This window comes from Canis lupus, chromosome 26 (assembly GCF_003254725.2).
Source record: "Canis lupus dingo isolate Sandy chromosome 26, ASM325472v2, whole genome shotgun sequence".
Taxonomy (NCBI): domain Eukaryota; kingdom Metazoa; phylum Chordata; class Mammalia; order Carnivora; family Canidae; genus Canis; species Canis lupus.
In genome coordinates this window covers 14942774-14963419 of record NC_064268.1, presented here as the reverse complement: position 1 = coordinate 14963419, position 20646 = coordinate 14942774, and the positions used below count along the sequence as shown (strand labels likewise).

The following is a 20646-nucleotide window of genomic DNA, read 5'->3' as shown; positions in this document are numbered from 1 at the left end:
ATGGAGTTCTCACTGGCCACAGTAATATTTATGTATAATTCCTCCCTCAGGATTAATAGATTCTTCCTCTAGTTACTCATACCATGAGAACCCAGAAGACTATCGTCTTTTCCTTGGACAACTGCAATATCCTCCCATCTTTGTGTGTCCATTCTAGGTCTGTCTTTAGTCTGTTGTCTGCACTACAGTGAGCTTGGGAGAAAAAGAAGTAAATCCGATCACATCACCTTTATCTATAAAGCCTTCAGGAGCTCTCCGTTCTTAGCCTGAGATCAAAACCCTTACTGTACCCAGCCTAAAAGGTCTTCCACGATGTGTCCCTGTTTGTACTGAAGCTATATCTTGTTCTCATTGCCTTAGCTATATAATATTATAGCTTTCTTTTGACCATCATCATAGGATCTTTGCATAAACCATTCTCTCTGGAATGTGTTTCCCCTTTTACCTCACCTTCTTAACTCCTGTTTCTCTTTAAGCTCTCAGCTGAAGCCTCATTTCCTCAAGGACCTCTTGTCTGACATGCCCAAGTCACATCCCCCGGTTTTTTTTCTCAGAGTAACACATACTCTTGTTTACAGCACCTGTCACAATTGCAATTTTATATTTGTTGGTTATAATGTTTTTGTTACTGTCTATGCTGCTACATGAGAGATAGATAGTAGACACATTTACTCATAATTCTTAGCCCAATACCTGACAATTTTTGAATACCTAATAAGTATTTGTTGAATGAAGGAATGAATTATAGAGAGCTCAGAGAAATTGGGAGCACTGCTAATTAGTACTTTTCATGAATCCTGGTCGTGCTAGCAAGCCATTAAGACCAGATTCTAGCAACCAACATTTTTATACCTAAACACTATAATTCTGTTAGATTTTTGTAGTTTATAGCTTTTACACAGAATGATGCCAGGAAGTATGTTCAACGTGAATTATAAGCTAGCTCAGCTCTTATAGGATCAATCAGCTGAGAGTATATTTAGAAAAAATGGAAGCTGTTAACTTGATGAAATATCACTGTGTGTCTGGATTTACATAATTCAGAAATTAGCAGCATGAACAGATGAGATAGTAAGAAATCATATTAAAGGAAAATAGAAAAGGGCCAAGCATGCTCATTTTTGTATTCACTTAACACGACTATGTAGGTTCTTCATTTCTAGTGTTGCTTTGTTGAACTTAGTGTATCTTCTATAATCCATCTAAGGCTAATAATTTAGTTCTGTTCTTCTGGATATAATTACCTTTTAGTTTTAGTTGAGACTTAATAACAGCAAAAAGAAAAGCTTATTTTTAATTTTTTAATTTTTTTTATAAATCAGCAACAAGTGGATGAGAATCAAATATAGCTGGAAATGGTTAAGAAAATATCAAACACATAGGAATCTAAATATTTTTTGAGTTAATGATCTTGCTTAAAGTTACTGAGATCAGTGAGACTATTGGAAGTGTTAAGTATGAATGTAAGCTTCAACACAACACTTGAAACGTGTAGAGGTTGTAATCATAATATTGTTTGAAGTACTGGAAAGCTGAGACCCCACTGATAGTTAGCTTTCTCTGTATTAAAACACTGATTTTTTTTTTAAGTTTCTGAATTTTAACCACTATAAAATTATATTAAAAATTTCAGGGCAGCCCGGTGGCTCAGCGGTTTAGCGCCGCCTTCAGCCCAGGGTGTGATCCTGGAGACCTGGGATTGAGTCCCATCTCAGGCTTCCTGCATGGAGCCTGCTTCTCCCTCTGCCTCTGTCTCTGCCTCTCTCTCTCTCTCTCTCTCTCTGTGTGTGTCGCTCATGAATAAATAAATAAAATCTTTTTTTAAAATTCATATCTAAATAGACTCTTTAGAGAACACACTAATGGTTAGCAGAGGGGAGAAGAAGGGGATGGGTGAAACAGGTGATAGAGATTAAGGAATGCACTTGTGACAAGCAGTGGATGATGTATGCAAGTGTTGAATCACTAAATTCTACACCTGAAACTAATATTACACTGTATGTTAACTAACTGGAATTTAAAAACTTAAAAAAATAAATTTCACATCTAAGAAAAATCAACATGGAAATGTTTTTCAAATATTGAGTCAGTGCTCCAGTAGACAGGTTCTGTAAGCAAGTGTACTTACCAAGTCCTAAGTAATGATTACTCTGTAAATGTAAGGAAAAATATATATGCTTTTTAAAGATTTATTTATTTATTTTTGGAGAGAGTGTATCCGAAGGAGTGGGCAGAGGAAGAGGGGGAGAGAGAATCTTAAGCAAACTTCCCTCCCTGAGTACAGAGTCAGATTGGGGATTATATCTCACAACCCTAAGCCAAAAATCAAGAGTCAGATGCTTAACCGACTGAGTCACCCAGGCACCCCAAGAAATATCTTTTTATTCTAGGGTGATTTATTTTCAAGTCTCTGGTACCAAACAAGCACTGATTATAAATAACCTTAATAAGCAATTAGATAATACCTTCTGATTCCATTTGTGTGGGTCTTTTCTTTTCTTTTCTTTTTATAAAGGTTAAGGATTTGTTTTTTAAAACCCCATTACAGGTTAAAATTCCTCATTGCTTGAGCATTTCCTTACGCACCTTTCCCAGGGTGCGTAAGCTGCACAGTACATAGATTCATCCCCCAAAAATCTACTTTTCAGATATAATCACTCTAACCTTGCTTGATTGTAATACTGAATTCACATCAGCTTGTCTTTGCTGCTGTCATATAAGCAGTCTTAGCATTAAATTTTAAAAGCCAGCAAAATGTGAGAGACTTTTGTTGTTAGCAAAAATCTATCTGTACCTTCTAAATGAGCAATATACCTAAAAAATGCCTTTGTATAGACCTACTGATTTGAAAACTCTTAACTAGGAGATACTTTATTTTTATAATAGGTACTTTTTCTTTAGTGCTTGTAGAAAAATTTTTTTTCATTAAGGGTTCATTTGCTCAGTATTTTATCAGTAAGAGTCTGGGGTTGAATTTTTTATATCAAGTTATTGTTCATTTTTAATTTTAAAATATTTGAGGCAGACTGGGTGGCTCAAAGGTTTAGCACCGCCTTCAACTCAGGGCCTCATCCCAAAGACCTGGGATCGAGTCCCATGTCAGGCTCCCTGCATGGAGCCTGCTTCTCCCTCTGCCTATGTCTCTGCTTTTCTCTGTATGTGTCTCTCATGAATAAATAAAGAAAATCTTTAAAAATGTATATATTTTTTAAGTTAGAAATAAAAATTTTTAAATTAGAAATTCATAGTTTTACCTGAGGAGCTTCTTTAAGAGTATTTAAGAAAGTGATTATGCATTTTTCTCTAAAATCAGTGACCTGATAGAATTTTATCAGTGAGTGAATTCCAGTCTTTTACCTCAGAACCATTGCTATAGCTTTACTAGTTTACAATAATAATATCTTAGAACCAAAATAGCTTACTGACATCAGGAGTGTGGCACTGATACAGAACCCTGTTATTAAAAGAAAGCCAAAATTAGATAATCTTTTAATGTCTTATATTTATTTTTCTGAAATTTTTTAGAAAAATATCTAGTTTTAAATCTCTTATGTAAATTTGGAGGAAGACTGTTATTTGAGTTATTTGTTATTTTCATGTGTGCTCTCAGTGAACTATTATATTTTGGGTAGCAAAAGATATAGAGATAATTATGAAAGAAGGCAGTCTTTGTAGATGACTACACACATGTATGTATATATGCAACACATTCTTATTTAAAACATAAGTACTTTTGGAAGTGAAAGCCCCTCTTAAAATTTTACCTTCTGCTGCATTGTTCAGTGCAGTAGCCACTATTTAGGTTTAAATTAATTAAAATATAAACTCCATTTCCTCAGTCACTGTAACCACGTTTCACATGTTATCATATATAATGTAGATATAAAAAATGTCCCTCAAGACAGAAAGTTCTGTTGGACAGCACTGCTCTAGGAATTATCACTGATAGATACTCTGGTATAAATTCTTTCACATTGTTTCCACACATACACTCACATTAGTGCTGTTTTGCAAAAGTAAGATAATATGCAGCTTGTTTTTGTCATATTTTTATATCTTTCCATAATACTGTATATTCATATAGGTTACTTCATTCTTCAACTATTTATTTCATCATATGATTGTACTACATTACCTAACTGGTTCTCCAATGATGGACATTTTACATGGTGAAGCCAATATGGATATTTTGGAAATTTGACTTATTTTTGTTTGATTGGGTGTATTTTTTTAAACTCCAGTCCTTTGTAGTATTATAGTCTTTGCACATATATGGATAGGGATCAAGAGAAGCTATACATTACAGTGGGGTAGAAATGTCTATCTAGCCTATGAGAAGTTTCAGCATCTTTAAACTGTGATAATGAAGTGTGAGAATATTATTTAAAGTCTCTAGTCAAATATTTACATTAAAGTGGCTGAAACATCATTCATTCTTTTTATTTTTTTTCTTCTGCTCTCTCAACACAGGCCACAAATGCTCACACCAATGAAGTGGTGGCAGTTAAAAAAATGTCCTATAGTGGGAAACAGACACATGAGGTATGTTAAAGACAGTTGTATACCTAAACTGACATGAGCCAGTTAGTATGAAACTGACAGTAGAAACAAAGTTCTTTAAACATTTCTTTATCATAGTTCTTTTTATTCTTTTTTGTGAAGTGTATAATAAATATTCTTAATATTCTATCTCAATCATATGGATTTCTGTGGAATAGAACATAAGGTAGTATGATAGATTTGCTAAATATTTGGTAATAGATTTACATTTACATATACTAAAATTAAAGAAATAACACAAATTTAAACAGCTTCTTCACTTAATTAAACCTTTACCTTGTCCATTTAAAATAATGAAAAGGATACTATATATGTATACTTGATAATAAAATACTATTTCCAGCCTAAAAATCATACCAGTTTCTTTATTACTTCAATAGAAATGGCAAGATATTCTCAAGGAAGTCAAGTTTTTACAACAATTAAAGCATCCTAATACCATTGAGTATAAAGGTTGTTACTTGAAAGAGCACACTGCTTGGGTAAGTCAAAGGACCTGTATTATCACTTATTTCCTATTAAAATTTTTTCTGTTTTTTGTTATCTCTTTGATCTGCAGAATTATCAGTCCCATTTCTGTCCCATTTGACTTTTGTTATCAGTATCTAACATTTGTTAGTGTGTGATATGGTAAACATTCTATAAGATTAAATATGATATCTAGCCTATCAGAAATTTTATTCTATAAACAATCAACAAACAGTAAAAAGTTAATATTGTTTTATAATGATTTATTTGCAGAAGTAAAAGGCAGAGTCTTTTATTCTCATCCTAGAATTTTCATCATTGCCATTTCTCATTCCTCATTCCAATTCCCCCCAAATTTAGAATTATGTTTAGTATTACTGTCATGGTCCAAGTTTTATCAGAAGGGCCTAGCATATGATTAAAATGACAGTCTTGGGTGCCTGGGTGGCTCAGTCAGGTAAGCATCTGACTCTTGATTTCAGCTCAGGTCATGAGATCAAGCCCTGCATTATGCTCTGCACTGGCTGTGGAGCCTGCTTGGGATTCTCTCTCTACCTCTCCTTCTGCCCCCTCCCCCACTCCCCAAAAAGTCTTTTGTTTCACTCTATCTTTTTTTAGTATGTTTTCACATGATTGTATTTTTTAGGTTAGCACCTTAGGCACTATTTAGTACATGAAAATGCTATACTTTGTGCTGTATCAAATCTTAAATTCCAGTTTAAAGTCCAATCTATCATTTATTGAAATTCATTTATTGAGAATTACCAGTATAAGTGCTTTCCTATACATGATCTCCAGTTAGGGAATATAATTTTTGTTCCCAGATAGACAACCAAACAATATACTTAAACATTTCTTTTCAAGCATCTTTTAAGATATCTAGAGCCATCACTTCTGTTCTGAGCCAAAGTAATTAATCAGAGGAGTATCTCATTATCCGGCAGTCAGTTCTCCTGAGGAGAGTCAGCCACCTTAAAGGAGTCAAGAAAGGGATTTTAAGCAGGCAGGATAAATGTTACACAATCAAGTGCTAAATATCGTGTTTGGAGTCTTCAGAAATTCCTCTGAGCTCTTATTTAAAGCTTATTTACTCGTAGGTTACATAGAGTGCTAATAAGCTTGGTTAACGGGTCTCTGCCCACAACAGATTTGATAGGCTAAATAGAAGATGCTCATAGGAACTAAACTGCCAGAGACATGCATACAAATAGCCACAAGACTGATTTGACCAGAAAGAAGAAACCAGGGAAGTTAAAAAGCAGACTTCTAATTTAGAAATAGAGGGATGCCTGGGTGGCACAGTCAGTTGAAAGTCTAACTCTTGATTATGACTCAGGTCATGATCTCAGGGTTGTGAGACTGAGCCCCATGTCAGGCTCCACCCTTAGTATGGAATCTGCATGAGTTTCTCTCTCCCTCCCCCTGCTGGCTCAGTCTCTCTCTCTCTCTCTCTCTCTCTCTCAAATAAATAAATATTAAAAAAAAAAAAGGTAGAGCAACTAGAGCTATTAACAACTGGCCTCAGCTCAGGTGTCCATATGTTATGGAATAATAAGAAAAAATATCCATGACAAAAATATACATTAACATATAATTTTTAAAAATATAACCATAACTGTAAACATATTCTCTCCATTTGGTTTTAAAGTTCTATGTTCATATTCCATATACTCAGTTAAAGGAAGTTATATGTGCATATTAATTTACTTACTTTAGGAAATCTTTCCATCAAAATTGGTTAAACAAAGAAATAGTGTATGTCAATTATACCTCAATAAAGAAGAAACAAAATAGTGCGCCTAAAAAGCTAATGTTTATTATAATATTGATTTAATGTGGAATCTTTCATTTCACAAAGAAATAAAATTATACTTCACATCAATTAGAATGGCTAGTATCAAAAAGACAAGAAAAAAACAATTATTGGCAAGGATATGGAGAAAAGGAACCCTTGTGCATTGTTGGTATGAATGTAAATTGGTACAGCCACTGTGGAAAACAGTATGGAAGTTCCTCAGAAAATTAAGAATAGAAATACCATACAATCTAGTAATTCTACTACTTGGTATTTACTCAAAGAGAACAAATGGCACATTTGAAAAGCTGTATGTACCCCTATGTTTATTGTAGCATATTTATAATAGTCAAGGTATGGAAGCAACCTAAGTGATACTGACAGATGAATGGATAAAGATGTGGTGTACATATACAACGTAATATTACTTAGTCATAAGAAAGAATGAAATCTTGCCATTTGTGACAACATGGATGGACCTAGCAGGTATTATGCTGAGTGAAATAAGTTGGACAGAGAAAGACAAAAGCTATATGATGCCACTTATATGTGGAATCTAAAAAAACAAATGAACAAACAAAAAACCAGGAACAAACTCATATACACAGAGAACAAACTGTTAGTTGCCAGACAAGAGAGGTGGGGGAATGGGTGAAATAGGTAAAGGAGATTAAGAAGTGCAAACTTCCAGTTAAAATAAAGAAGGTGAAAAAAGTACATGGGGAATATAGTCAGTAATATTTTAATAACTTCCTACAGTGACAGATGGTAACTACAATTAGGGTAGTGAGCATTTCATAACAGATAATTGTTGAATCACTATGAAGTATACCTGAAACTAACATAATATTGTATGTCAACCATACTTCTATTAATAAATAAATAAAATTAATGTTTCTGAATCTGCTTATTTTAATGTCAAGCAGAAAACTATAATAAAATTTCAAAACTTTAAACTTCTATGTTTCTCATGTTTTAAATTATTCTGGTAATGAAATAATTTTAACATATATAGTTATATATTTAGTTACCTATATAAATACATAACAAATTTAATAGTTTAGATGTAAATATGTCTCTATTATACATAATAATATGATATATAATATGTATTATGTACCTGGCATTATTAGATTTATATAGAAGAATATGATACTATAAATTAATCTTATATAATGCATTATTATGTATAATAATATATAATATTATGATCATAACATTATGTATCATGTATTATATAATTTTATCTCATATTCTTCTAAATTATTCCAGTAATACAACATACATAATACATAAACATCTATTTTTGCATCAATTATTTTAAATGAAAAGAGCTAATATGTTAATAGTGATTATGTGTAGATGATGTTAGGAAATTTATATTTCAAAAGGAACATAATGATGTTTTTTAGAATAAGAAAATAGTATGTAGAGTGTATGTGTGTGGAGATTGGTCACTGAGAACTCGTGGTTCTGACCTTGTCTATAAATCAGTAGTCTGGGATACCTAAAAAAAAAAATCTAAGATGAGAGTAAAAGAATTTTCTCCTTTTTGCTTTTGAAAAGCTTCCCAAGATTGCAAACCCAGGAAATAACAATAGTATGTTAATAAGATTGTTCTAGAAATATTTTAATATAAAAATTTAAATATCCCATTTCAGAGATGCAAGATAATGTAAGGCTACATAGCAAGGTACATCTTCAGATTGAGTTCCAAATAATATTTTCTTGTTTGGAAGTGTTTTAAATGTGAAAATAAGGGATTTACTACTTACTGGTTTATTTTATTTAGTTTTCCCAGTATAGATTATATTAGTATTGTATTTGGTTGCCACTTTCCAAGGTACAAAATTTAACTTAAAGTGTAACCTAACTACCTTAAATCTTTTTGAAACAAGATGGTGTAGAACCTAGTAAATAAGTAGCAATCTCAGCTTGACCATTTCATATCAGTACCCTTATAGTCTTAGAACATTCCAGTTCCAAGGAGGAAATGGCAAAACCATATGATAAGTTATAAAAATCAATTAGTGTCGGATGACCAAAATTTAATCCAGATTCAAGTAGGTCAGAATACTTACTCTCCTAGCGTCCTTAGTTCCTTGGTTACTTGGTTGGTTTTAGCAGTTTCTTATTAACTGTGATTATTTTGGTTATTATTTTAATCTATTACAGTTGGTGATGGAATATTGCTTAGGCTCAGCCTCCGATTTGTTAGAAGGTAAGAATAAAAGCACTATCCCCTCCTTTCTGTTATGCCTTGACCAGAATATTATCTACTCCTATATTAAAATGAAGTTTATTTGTTTATTTATTTATTTGGGCAAAGCAAATGGATGATGACTTAGACCTAATGGTTGTGTGGATGAGCTGTGCAAACTTTATCTCTACAGTGGCTGAAAGTGAATTAGTAGCCTTCCTGTTGTTGAATACATGGCCCATCCAGGGCAAGTACTTACAAAAATGTTTGGCTAATGTGATCTAATGTATGTAGCCAAAAACGTCAAATTCACGTGTATGTATGAAAGAGAGGTAGACGGTATCAAATTATATTGATATTTAACTCTTTCAAATATCTTGACTGACCCAGTTCTCTTCTCCAAATGCTATTATAAACAGAGATTGAGTTAAAAATTTACATTAAAAAAAAACCTTTTTTATATCATCCTTGATCTCTGAATAGAAATTGCTTATTAGCTGCTTTCACAAATAATGAAAACCTGTAGTTAGAAGAGGTAATTATAGATGCGCTGTGGAGAGGAGAATAATACAACCTAAAACACTCTAGGCATTTAAAATGTCACAAAGGACTGGTAAATTTGGGCCTGGCCAATTGGAATCAGTGGAGGCATTGACTTGCAACTGACAAGTCAATTAACAATTCATTACAGTGAATATCAGGCTTCGTTTTATTTTGTTTTAAGGAATTTGTTTGTTTTTGTACTTGGGTTTCCTGTTAACTGATTATTTATTGCAATTCTATAGGAAATATGATGAATCTATTCTCAAATTGTCATTTGAGAGTATGTAATTCAGTATGATACAATTGTATAAGATATTAAAAAGAATGCAATTGATTACTATTTCTGAATTTTTTTTCCCTTTCTCAGTTCACAAGAAACCACTTCAAGAAGTGGAAATTGCTGCCATTACTCACGGTGCCTTGCAGGGGCTGGCCTACCTGCATTCTCATGCACTGATTCATAGGTAAGATTAGAGACCAGTTACATATTAGTAACAGGGCTCTCCAAGGAATCTTGAAAATTAGTGCATGCTCCACTTTTTAGGGTGCCTGTAGATTTATAGGGAGCAAAGAGATTGCTGCTCCTGCTGCTGCTGCAGCTGGATATAAGAAATAAGGTTGTCAGAATGTAGCTCCTGTCTCTTGGTCTGTCCCAGATGTACACAAAGATTTTCTACACCTCTGTTCTGTCAGGAACTGTTCTCCAAGCTGGCTGTTGCAGGGAATTTTGAGGAAGGGCCCAACAGCCTTTTGATACAATGCCAAGAAGAAAAAAAATTAGCCTTCCTTGCATATGTTTATTTTCTAGCTGAGTTTCTTCTCCTTTTCCTATTTCGAATAACAAGTCAATCCTCTATAAATATATGCTGTTTTATCACTTTAAAACATTGTGCATTTCTATAGTCTACATAGATATTTAGGAAGATATTATTGTATTTATCTTGGCAGATGAAGAAACTGGGACTCTGAAAGATTTAAATAATTGCCCGTAGTTTCACGGGTTTTACATAATAAAGATTGAAGATCAGATTTCTTAACTCCTAATCCAAGGTTTTCCTCTACCTTTTATTTTCTCTACCACAACTCCACTGTCCTTCCTCCAATCTACTTCCTACCACTAACTTGTCTTAAATAAAAATGTTGTTCTTAATCTTTCCTTCTCTCAGTAAAGAACTTCTAGCATAGTTACCTTAATGAATGGGGGTAGAAGTAGTGGAATATGAGGTAGATATAAAGGATCTCAGATGACTCAAAAACAAAAGAAAAAACTTTTATATTTACTAGGAAGAAATGAAACTATTACATTGTAGGTTCCCCTTTTGCTTCTGCTTTAATCACCATAGAATAGCCATTACCAGTTACTGGTATGACAAAAACAGAACTTCCTCAAGATAGGCAGACCAAAATTCCTGCCATGAATTTGGCTTACTTATAAATACATAGAATGAACCTAACCATATCTAATAAATGTTGATAAAATGGATTTAACCATAATGTCTATGGATTTGACAAAAAATATTTTAGTACATATTTTTGATACCAAAATGTCATTACCAAATGCCAACTTGTTTATATGTGATTTTGCCAGTTCCTATTTAATTCCATGGTTCATTTTTTTGTGGCTTTGTTACCAAAATCTGCACATTAATTTAATGTTTTATATTCTCTATTATACTTTATCTTCTTTGCTATATAAAAGAAGTTGGAAAAAAAACTTTTAAAATTTGCTCCCTATTTAAAAATAAACACCACATCTCAGATTCATTATTTTGATATGACAAGTCAATGTTCTAATTGAAGGTAATAGAGAAAAGATATTTTTCTGTTATTAGAGAAATGAATGTTTTTTTAGTTCTCTCTGACAATACCTAATGTCATCTTGAGTAAAGAAACTGAATTTTCAAGAGAAGATTTTTGGAGACTTTGTTTTGGAAGCATTTGAACCTTCTCATCTTCAATTTAAATTTTCCTCATTCTCTCTTTGTCTTTCCACGGCCCATCAATTTATAAATCTTGATTCCTAGTATTCATTACATCTCATGCTTTTTTGGAAGAGAATCAAGAGTACATCCACATCTTTTCATTCTAAATTATCATCCTTAACAACGAGTATTTTTAAATCATTTTAAAAACTTTCTGCTGCATACAATATCTAATAGCTTTAGTAGTAACCACTTGCGATTCTTTGTCTATACAATAGAAATGCAATTTCCTAATCCCTAATCCTTGTTTGTTTTGATCTTTCAGGGTCTTCTTTTTACTGTACAGTGTTATTTTTAAAATAACACCTTCTATATAACATGTGCCCTCAAATGCCTTAGAGTTGGCAGTTACAATTAAAGCAGAGAGAAAGGGTCACAGGCAAGAAAGAAAAGGTATGTGTGTAGTTGAGGTTTATTGGTAGGTAGACAATATAGAGTTATTGAAAGTTGGTTTAGACTCCAAAAATGTTTTGTAATTTTGGGGGAAAAAAAAAAGGCAATTACAAATGGCACCGGTTTTCCCAGCATAAAGAATACTGTTGATGACTGGATTTAGCATCTGAGAATATGCTTTTTTTTTTTTTTTTTTTTTTTTTTAGAATATGCTTTTTTAAGTGTAGCAACTGAATAGGGTTTCCTGTCTGCCATGTCTGCCTTTTTTCTCATTGCATTCTCTCCCTCTAAAGAAAGCTCTACCTTTTAGTAATTACTTTGACCTACCTGTAAGTATACCCAGGAATCCGGGCCCCCTTATAACATGCAGTAATTACTAAATCCCCTTCTGGCTAACTGAACAAGATTCTTTTTAATAAACTTTTTGTCTTATTAATTGCATGCTCTGACCTATTCCATAATCAAAGATGAAAAGTAATTTTCTAACCCTCTTATTTTGTCCTATAGGGATATTAAAGCAGGAAATATTCTTCTAACAGAGCCAGGTCAGGTGAAACTAGCTGATTTTGGATCTGCCTCAATGGCTTCTCCTGCCAACTCCTTCGTGGGCACACCTTACTGGTATGTAGAATTTAAAAACTAGAATTTTAAATGAGCATACATGAACAAGATGAGCTCATGGCACCGCTTTTGTTTTGTTTTTTGACAGTGTCTCACCATGTTCCTCAAATGAGATTTCATTAAAGGATAAAATCTTACTCCAAAAAAAAGAAACAGTATAAAATTTCCAGTGACTTTAAATTGTTCAAATAAGGTTGATGTCACTGCGTGTAAACCGAATAGGATTATCAACTCACTGACCAAGCTCAGGTTTTAGATTTCATTTGAAGTTTCTTTTGAAACTTTCTCTTGATGCAGGATCTCTAGGCAAAGACAAGGCAGTTTCTTTAACCTTCTCTAACTAGTCAAAAGCATAAATATTACCTTTCAATGAAAGAAATCCAGGTTCCCATGTTTGTTGAGTTCTCTGTTACTATAGTTTGTCACTAACTTAAAATTTCACCCCATCTATTTAAGATGCCTTTCCTTCTTTTCATAGATAAACTGGAATTTCATTGTACCTTGGAGAATGACTTATATCCCTGGTTAATTACTTACCTACAAAAAAATATATATATCAGCTACTATATTGAATTTTTTTGTTCACGATCATCAGAAAGTATTTACTAAGCAGTCACACATAGTAACAGGAAAAAAAAACATATTAAACTGATAAGGCCCCTTCTCTCCTATGGAAAGCCATTCTGGACAAACAATATCAATTACCGTAGTCTGTTTGTTTGTTTGTTTGTTGTTTGTTTGTTTGTTTGTTTTACGTTGTAATATTTTTTAATATCTTTGAAATATCTGATTATATTGTTTTTAAAAATTCCGTAAGTACGGCAGCCCGGGTGGCTCAGCGGTTTAGCGCCACGTTCAGCCCAGGATGTGGTCCTGTGGACCCGAGATCAAGTCCCACATCCGGCTCCCTGCATGGAGCCTGCTTCTGCCTCTACCTGTGTCTCTGCCTCTCTCTCTCTTTCTGTGTCTCTCATGAATGAATAAATAAAATCCTTTAAAAAAAAATCCGTAAGTATTTTTCATGTTGTCTATAGTTACTTGTTTAAGTGTTTCATACATATTCATCCTTTAGAAATCTCTTGGAGGTATCTACTAGAATTCTCTCCACATTACAGTTGGAAAAACTGATGTACACAGAGGTTAAATAATTTATTCAAGGTAAAACTGATAGATAATGATGGAACTAGGACTTATTGAAAATAATGTGTTTCATATAAATAGTTGAATATCATATTGCAGTGTCTCTCCAAATTACTTGGATAAGGGAATAATATCTTTATTAGACAAAATTTCAGACTGTGCACAAAAAGCTATTTCACTGAATTGCTTTATGAGATGAATTTTAATTTGCAACTCAAGTTTTGCCCATTATGTTTGGCAGGATGGCTCCAGAGGTGATCTTAGCTATGGACGAAGGACAGTATGATGGGAAAGTTGATATTTGGTCACTTGGAATCACCTGTATTGAAATGGGTGCGTAAAAGAGTTGTTTTTATTATACTTTTGAGAATCACTCCTTACTATGATTGTTAATTCATTCATCCTGCTATTATTTAATGGGTCACTGCTATATGTGAGCCAGGCAGCATGAATTTATTATATTTTTTTCTATGCTTTTGTATAACATCAGAAGATTACTTTCTCTTTGCTACATTTTCATGTCATTAGTTTAAAAGAGTTTGAGCAGGGACACCTGGGTGGCTCAGTGGTTAAGCATCTGCCTTTGTCTCAGGTCATGATCCCAGGATCCTGGGATTGAGTCCTGCATCAGGCTCCCCGCATCAGGCTCTTCCCTCTGCCTACGTCTTTGCCTCTTTCTGTGTCTCTCATGAATAAATAAATAAAATCTTTTAAAAAACTTTTTTTGAGCAGATAGAGCAAATATCAAATGTGGGAATACATAATAGTAAATATTAATATTTGAAAAATACCCATTCTCCATATCATGAATGATAACTTATGTCCTTCCTTCCCAGTATTAATTTAATTTCCACATGTACAAGGAAAATCTGAAAAAGTAACAGCAGGCTTATCTAAGATTTGACTGTAAAAACTGTATTTGACCCATTTACAGAGCAACCTTCAAGAAAACTTTGTGTTAGAAGATACCCTCTGCTTTAAAGTTGTTCCCCAAGTGTTGTTGTATTTACGTAAAATTGTCTAAAACACCGCAGATTCTTGATTCTGGTTGTATATTTGGAACTTTAATGTATCTGAAAGTTACCTTTATCCAGGGCTATCTTGACAGATTTAACCAATAATTCTTAGGTGGTGGAGAGATAGGATTACTATGGAGTTGAAGAAAGGGATGCACAATTGACCTTTCAAAGCCACTGAGAGCCGGCTTTGGCACAACACTGCCTTTATCTAGATTTGTTATTTAAAATTTATATAAATATATTTAATTTTCTAAAACAGTTTTAAAAAATTTCTTCATCTAGTTTTTTTGGCTAATGTCCTCTATTCTGGTATCCAAATTTATCCTATAAGAATTTCTGAGCTTCAGTTTGATTCTAAGACTATAGTTTTCTTTTTTCTAAAACTAAACAGGTAAACTTTACCAGTTTACCTGTTTAACTGGTAAAGACAACTTGGTATACTTTGTATTGCATTTCCAATTGCTTCACTTGAACTAAGTGAATTTCCAATTCCCCTTCCTTGAACTAAGAAACACATGATATACATGACTTCTTTTTTGTTTTGTTTTTTTTTAACTTGAAGAGATACTAATTTTTTAAAAAACTGAGTTCAGGGAGGAGAGTTAGAATATTTAAATATTTGATTTTTAAAAATAAGTAATATTCATATGGTTTATAAATCAAAAAGCTAAAAAGACATGCAGCAAAAGAACTTCTTAGACCTCTGGCCCTATTTATCCATTTCCTTTCCCACCCCTGCCAGTACACACAGGGCACCACTGTTACTAATTTCTTGTATATCCTTCCAGAGTTTCTTTGCAAATATATAAACAAATATGAGTATACATGTATTATATTCCTTTTCTCACCCACGTTAACATATACAAGTGGTTCTGTTCATTGATTTTTCACTTAACAACATCTTAGAGATCTGTTTTATATTGGTAGCTTAGACCTCTTTATCATTATTTTTTACTGGCATCTTCTTACTCCTCCAGTATTATGGATATACCATAATTTATTTGGTCCTCTGTTAAAGGATATTGAAGCGGTAGATTTCTTTTTTACAGTCTAATATTGTGTTATTCTCTCACTGCAAAGGAAATTAATCTAATTTATTCATACTGATTGGGATGGGGAGACCCAGCAGAAATAATGGCATACTTTTCAAAGGACATATGAGGGGTGGCTCAGTGGTTGAGCATCTGCCTTTAGCTCAGGTTGTGATCCCAGATTCCTGGGATCCAGTCTCACATTAGGCTCCTGAGGGAAGCCTGCTTCTTCTGCCTATGTCTCTGCCCCTCTCTGTGTCTCTCTCATTAATAAAATCTTAAAAAATAAATATATAAAAATAAAATAAAAAGGACATATGATGCACTTCCAACAATACCATATAGAACTTGACAGGGTAGTTTTAAAAGTCAGAGGGCCAAAACTACTCCAGACAATTTTGAAGAAGTAGAATTTGAACAGAAAACTCATGGTAAAAAAAAAACAAAAATTCATGGTACCAAAACCCATACCATCATAATTAAATCAATACACAATTGATATAGGGAAAAACTAATATCCAATAGAACAAACTATAAAACCTAGAAATGGGGGGGCGCCTGGGTGGCTGAGTGGTTGAGTGTCTACCTTTAGCTCAGGGCACGATCCCGGGGTCCTAGGACTGAGTCCCACATCAAGCTCCTCACATGGAGCCTGCTTCTCCCTCTGCCTATGTCTCTGCCTCCCTCTCACTGTGTCTCTCATGAATAAATAAATAAAATATTTTTTTAAAAAACCACACTAGAAATGGACTCATGTGTACGTCAGATTTTGGTGTAAGACAGGAAAACAGTACAAATCAGTGGGGGAAGGATCACCCATTTGATAAGTAATAGGCAACTTGTTAATTATATGAGAAAAACTATAATTAGACCCAAGCTTATGCCATGCACAAAAATAAAATTCCAGATTGGCTAAATACCCACAAGTGAAAAGTAAAACTTTAAAACTTTTAGGAGAAGTCCTCTTGTGACTCAGTTTCCTCATCAGCAAAGAAGAGATAATAATGCTACAAAGTAGGTGCTATTATTATGAAAATTGATGAATAATATATAAAAAAATTATTGATGGGTAGTCAGGCTGCTTCTGTATCTTGGCTATTGTAAATAATGCTTCAATAAACATGGGAGTGTGTATGTCTTTTTGAATTAGTGTTTTCATTTTCTTCGGGTAAATACCAATAGTGGAATTATTGGATCATATGGTCTTGTCTATCTATTTTTAATTTTTTGAGGAACCTCTATATTCTTTTCCACAGTGGCTATACCAGTTTACATTCCCACCAAAAGTAATGAGTAGAGAAGATGTGGTATGTGCGTGCGCACGCACACACACACACACACACACATACACACAAAGAGAAATATTACTTAGCCATAAAAAAGAAATCTTGCCATTTGTGACAACATGGATGCACCTAGTGGGTATTATTCTACGTGAAATTAGTGAGACAGAGAAAGATAAATACTATATGATTTCACTTATATGTGGAATCTAAAAAATAAAATAAATTAATAAACAAATGGCAGAATCAGACCCATAAATACAACGAACAAACTGATGATTGCCAGACGGGACGGAGTAGGGGATGGGCAAAATGAGTGAAGGGGAGTGGGAGTTATAGGCTTTCAGTTATGGAATGACTAAGTCACAGGAATAAAAGTCAGAGGCATGAGGAATATAGTCAATGGTATTGTAATAGCATTGCATGGGGACAGATAGTAGCTACACTTACAGTGAGCATATCATAATGTATAGAGTTGTTGAATCATTGTGTTGTACTCCTGAAACTAATGTAAAATCCTATATCAACTATACTTCATATATATATAATTATATTATATATGTATGACTTCATATATAATATATAATAATAGCATAATATAATTATATATATATGAAGTATAGTTGATATAGTTGATATATGAAGTCATATATATATAATTATATATATGAAATAAAATATGGTAGCCATATAATAGGCACTAAATAAATGTAATTATTGTTACTATTATTACTATAGGAGTACATACCTTTATGGATATTGGAAGAATTTTCCTAAAAATATTTTGAAAGCATTGACAAATGTAATTTTTTGTACTTTAAAATATAAAGCTATGTAAAATGCAAAAATTAAAAGATGAGCCAGAGGCTAACAGAAAGTAGTTGCAACATATCTAACCAACAGAGTATTGGCCCAGAATTTTGAAAGGCCTCGTATGTATCACATTTCTTTATTAAAAATAAAAAGACAAACAGCCATTAGAAAAATGAGTCAAGAATGATCAACAAGGGATCCCTGGGTGGCGCAGCGGTTTGGCGCCTGCCTTTGGCCCAGGGCGCGATCCTGGAGATCCGGGATCGAATCCCACGTTGGGCTCCCGGTGCATGGAGTTTGCTTCTCCCTCTGCCTATGTCTCTGCCTCTCTCTCTCTCTCTCTCTCTCTGTGACTATCATAAATAAATAAAATTAAAAAAAAAAAAGAATGATCAACAAGTTCATTGAGAAAGAAACCTAAATTGACATCAAACATTCATAGATACTAGGCTCATTAGTAATAAAGGAAGTGCAAGTTAAAACTTTTTCACATTGGGGCACCTGGGTACCTCAGTCAGTCAAACATCTGACTCTTGATCCCAGCTCAGGTCTTGATCTAAGGGTCATGAGTTCAAGCCCTGAATTGGGTTCCATGCTGGGCTTGAAGCCTACTTTAAAAAACAACAATAAAAACAGAAACCTTTCACATTTATCAGACAGCAAAAGTTCTTCAGTCTGAGGATAATAAATAAATTTTGGGAGGCTACTAAAGAAACAGGAACTCATTGACTATAGGTAGAAATGTAAATTGACCTAACAACTTTGGAGTATAAATTGGAAATATCTAGTAAAGTTGATGACGAGTAGTCTCAGTGACCCAAAATTTCACTTCAAAATATATTCCTTAAATAAATATTTATGCATGTACACTGGAAATGTGTACAAGAATGCAACCTTGTGTAGAAGCTAGAAAAAAATTGAAAAAAACTAAATTCTTATCCAAGGAGGAATGACTAAATCAATTATGGAATACTGTATCTCTGTTAACTGCATGTATCATCATGGACAAATCTCAAAAATTGTAACATTGATGAAGAAAAAGCATTTAACAAAATACAACATACTTTCTTGATTAAGAAACTTCAACAAAGTAGGAATAGATGGAACATACCTCAACGTCATAAAGGCTATATATGGAAGACCTACAGTTGATATCCTTCTCAATAGGGAAAAACTGACAGCCTATCCCCTACACTCAGGAACAAGACAGGGATGTCCATTACTATTTAACATATGATGCACTATTTAACATAGTACTGGAAATCTTAACCTTAGCAGTCAAACAACAAAAAGAAACAAAAGGCATCCAAATCAGCAAAGAAGAAGTCAAACTTTCACTATTTGCAGACGAATAATAATCTATGTAGGAAACCTGAAAGACTCCACCAAATACTTGCTAGAACTAATTCATGAATTCAGCAAAGTTGTGGGATATAAAATCAACATGCAAAAATCTGTTTCATTTCTATACACCAATAATGAATCAGTGGGAAAAAAAAATCAAGGAATAGATCCCATTTGCAGTTGCACCAAAAAGAGTAAGATACCTAGGAATAAACCTAACTGAAGAAGTAAAATATCTGTACTCTGAAAACTATAGAACACTTATGAAAGAATCTGAAGATGACACAAAGAAATGTAAAAGCATTCCATGCTCATGGATTTGAGGAACAAACATCTTTAAAATGTCTGTGCTACCAAAGCTTTCTACACATTTAATGCAATCCCTATCAAAATAAAACCAGCATTCTTCACAGAGCTAGAACAAACAATCTTAAAATTTGTATGGAACCACAAAAGACCCCGAATAGCCAAAGAAATCCTGAAAGAAAAAAAACTAGAAGCATCACAAGTCTAGATTTCAAGCTATATTACAAAGCTGTAGTCATCAATACAGTATGGTACTGGCTCAAAAATAGACACAGAGATCAATGGGACAGAATAGGGAATCCAGAATTGGGCTCACAACTATATGGTCAACTAATCTTCACCAAAGCAGAAAAGACTACCAATGGAAAAAAGACCATCTCTTCAACAAGTGGTATTGGGAAAACTGGACAGCAACACACAAAAGAAAGAAACTAGACCACTTGCTTATACCATACACAAAAATAAATTCAAAAGAATGAAAGACTTAAATGTGAGACTGGAAACCATCAAAATCGTAGAGAAGAACACAGGAAGTAACCTCTTTGATCTTGGCTATAGCATCTTCTTACTAGATACATCACTGGAGACAAGGGAAACAAAAGCAAAAATGAACTCTTGGTACTTCATCAAGATGAAAAACTTCTGCACAGTGAAGGAAACAACCAACAAAACTATGGAATGGGAGAAGGTATTTGCAAACCTCATATCAGATAAAAGGTTAATATCCAAAATCTAGAAAGCTTATTAGCTTATCAGACTCAACACCCCAAAAATAAATCAGTTAAGAAATGGGCAGAAGACATGAGCACTTTTCCAAAGAAGACATCCAGATGGCCAACAGATACATGCAAAGATGTTCAACATCACTCATTCTCAGGGAAATACAAATCAAAACCACAATGAGATACCACCTTATACCTATCAGAATGACTAAAATTAATAACACAAGAAACAACTGGTGTTAGTAGGGATATGGAAAAAGAGAAACCCTCTTGCATTGTTGGTGGGAATGAAAACTGGTGTAGCCACTCTGACAAATAATATGGAGGTTCCTCAAAAAGTTAAAAATAAAACTACCCTATGACCTAGCAATTGCACTACTAGGTATTTACCCAAAGGATACAAAAGTACAGATTTGAAAGAGTATG

At 33.5% G+C, this 20646-nt stretch overlaps 1 protein-coding gene across 4 annotated transcripts in view; it reads left to right on the top strand.

The window, feature by feature from the left end:
• Nucleotides 1-20646, top strand: part of TAOK3 (TAO kinase 3) — a 179369-nt gene that overhangs the window by 94353 nt on the left and 64370 nt on the right. For 3 of the 4 annotated variants that reach the window (XM_025474127.3, XM_035706323.2, XM_025474128.3), the window contains exons 4-9: nucleotides 4471-4542; nucleotides 4941-5042; nucleotides 8999-9044; nucleotides 9934-10030; nucleotides 12449-12562; nucleotides 13944-14035. In XM_025474127.3, coding sequence (XP_025329912.1) covers nucleotides 4471-4542; nucleotides 4941-5042; nucleotides 8999-9044; nucleotides 9934-10030; nucleotides 12449-12562; nucleotides 13944-14035 — 523 coding nt within the window. Of the gene's footprint in view, nucleotides 1-4470; nucleotides 4543-4940; nucleotides 5043-8998; nucleotides 9045-9933; nucleotides 10031-11918; nucleotides 11942-12448; nucleotides 12563-13943; nucleotides 14036-20646 lie in introns of those variants that run through there. The other variant, XM_049101800.1, reaches the window with a different exon arrangement.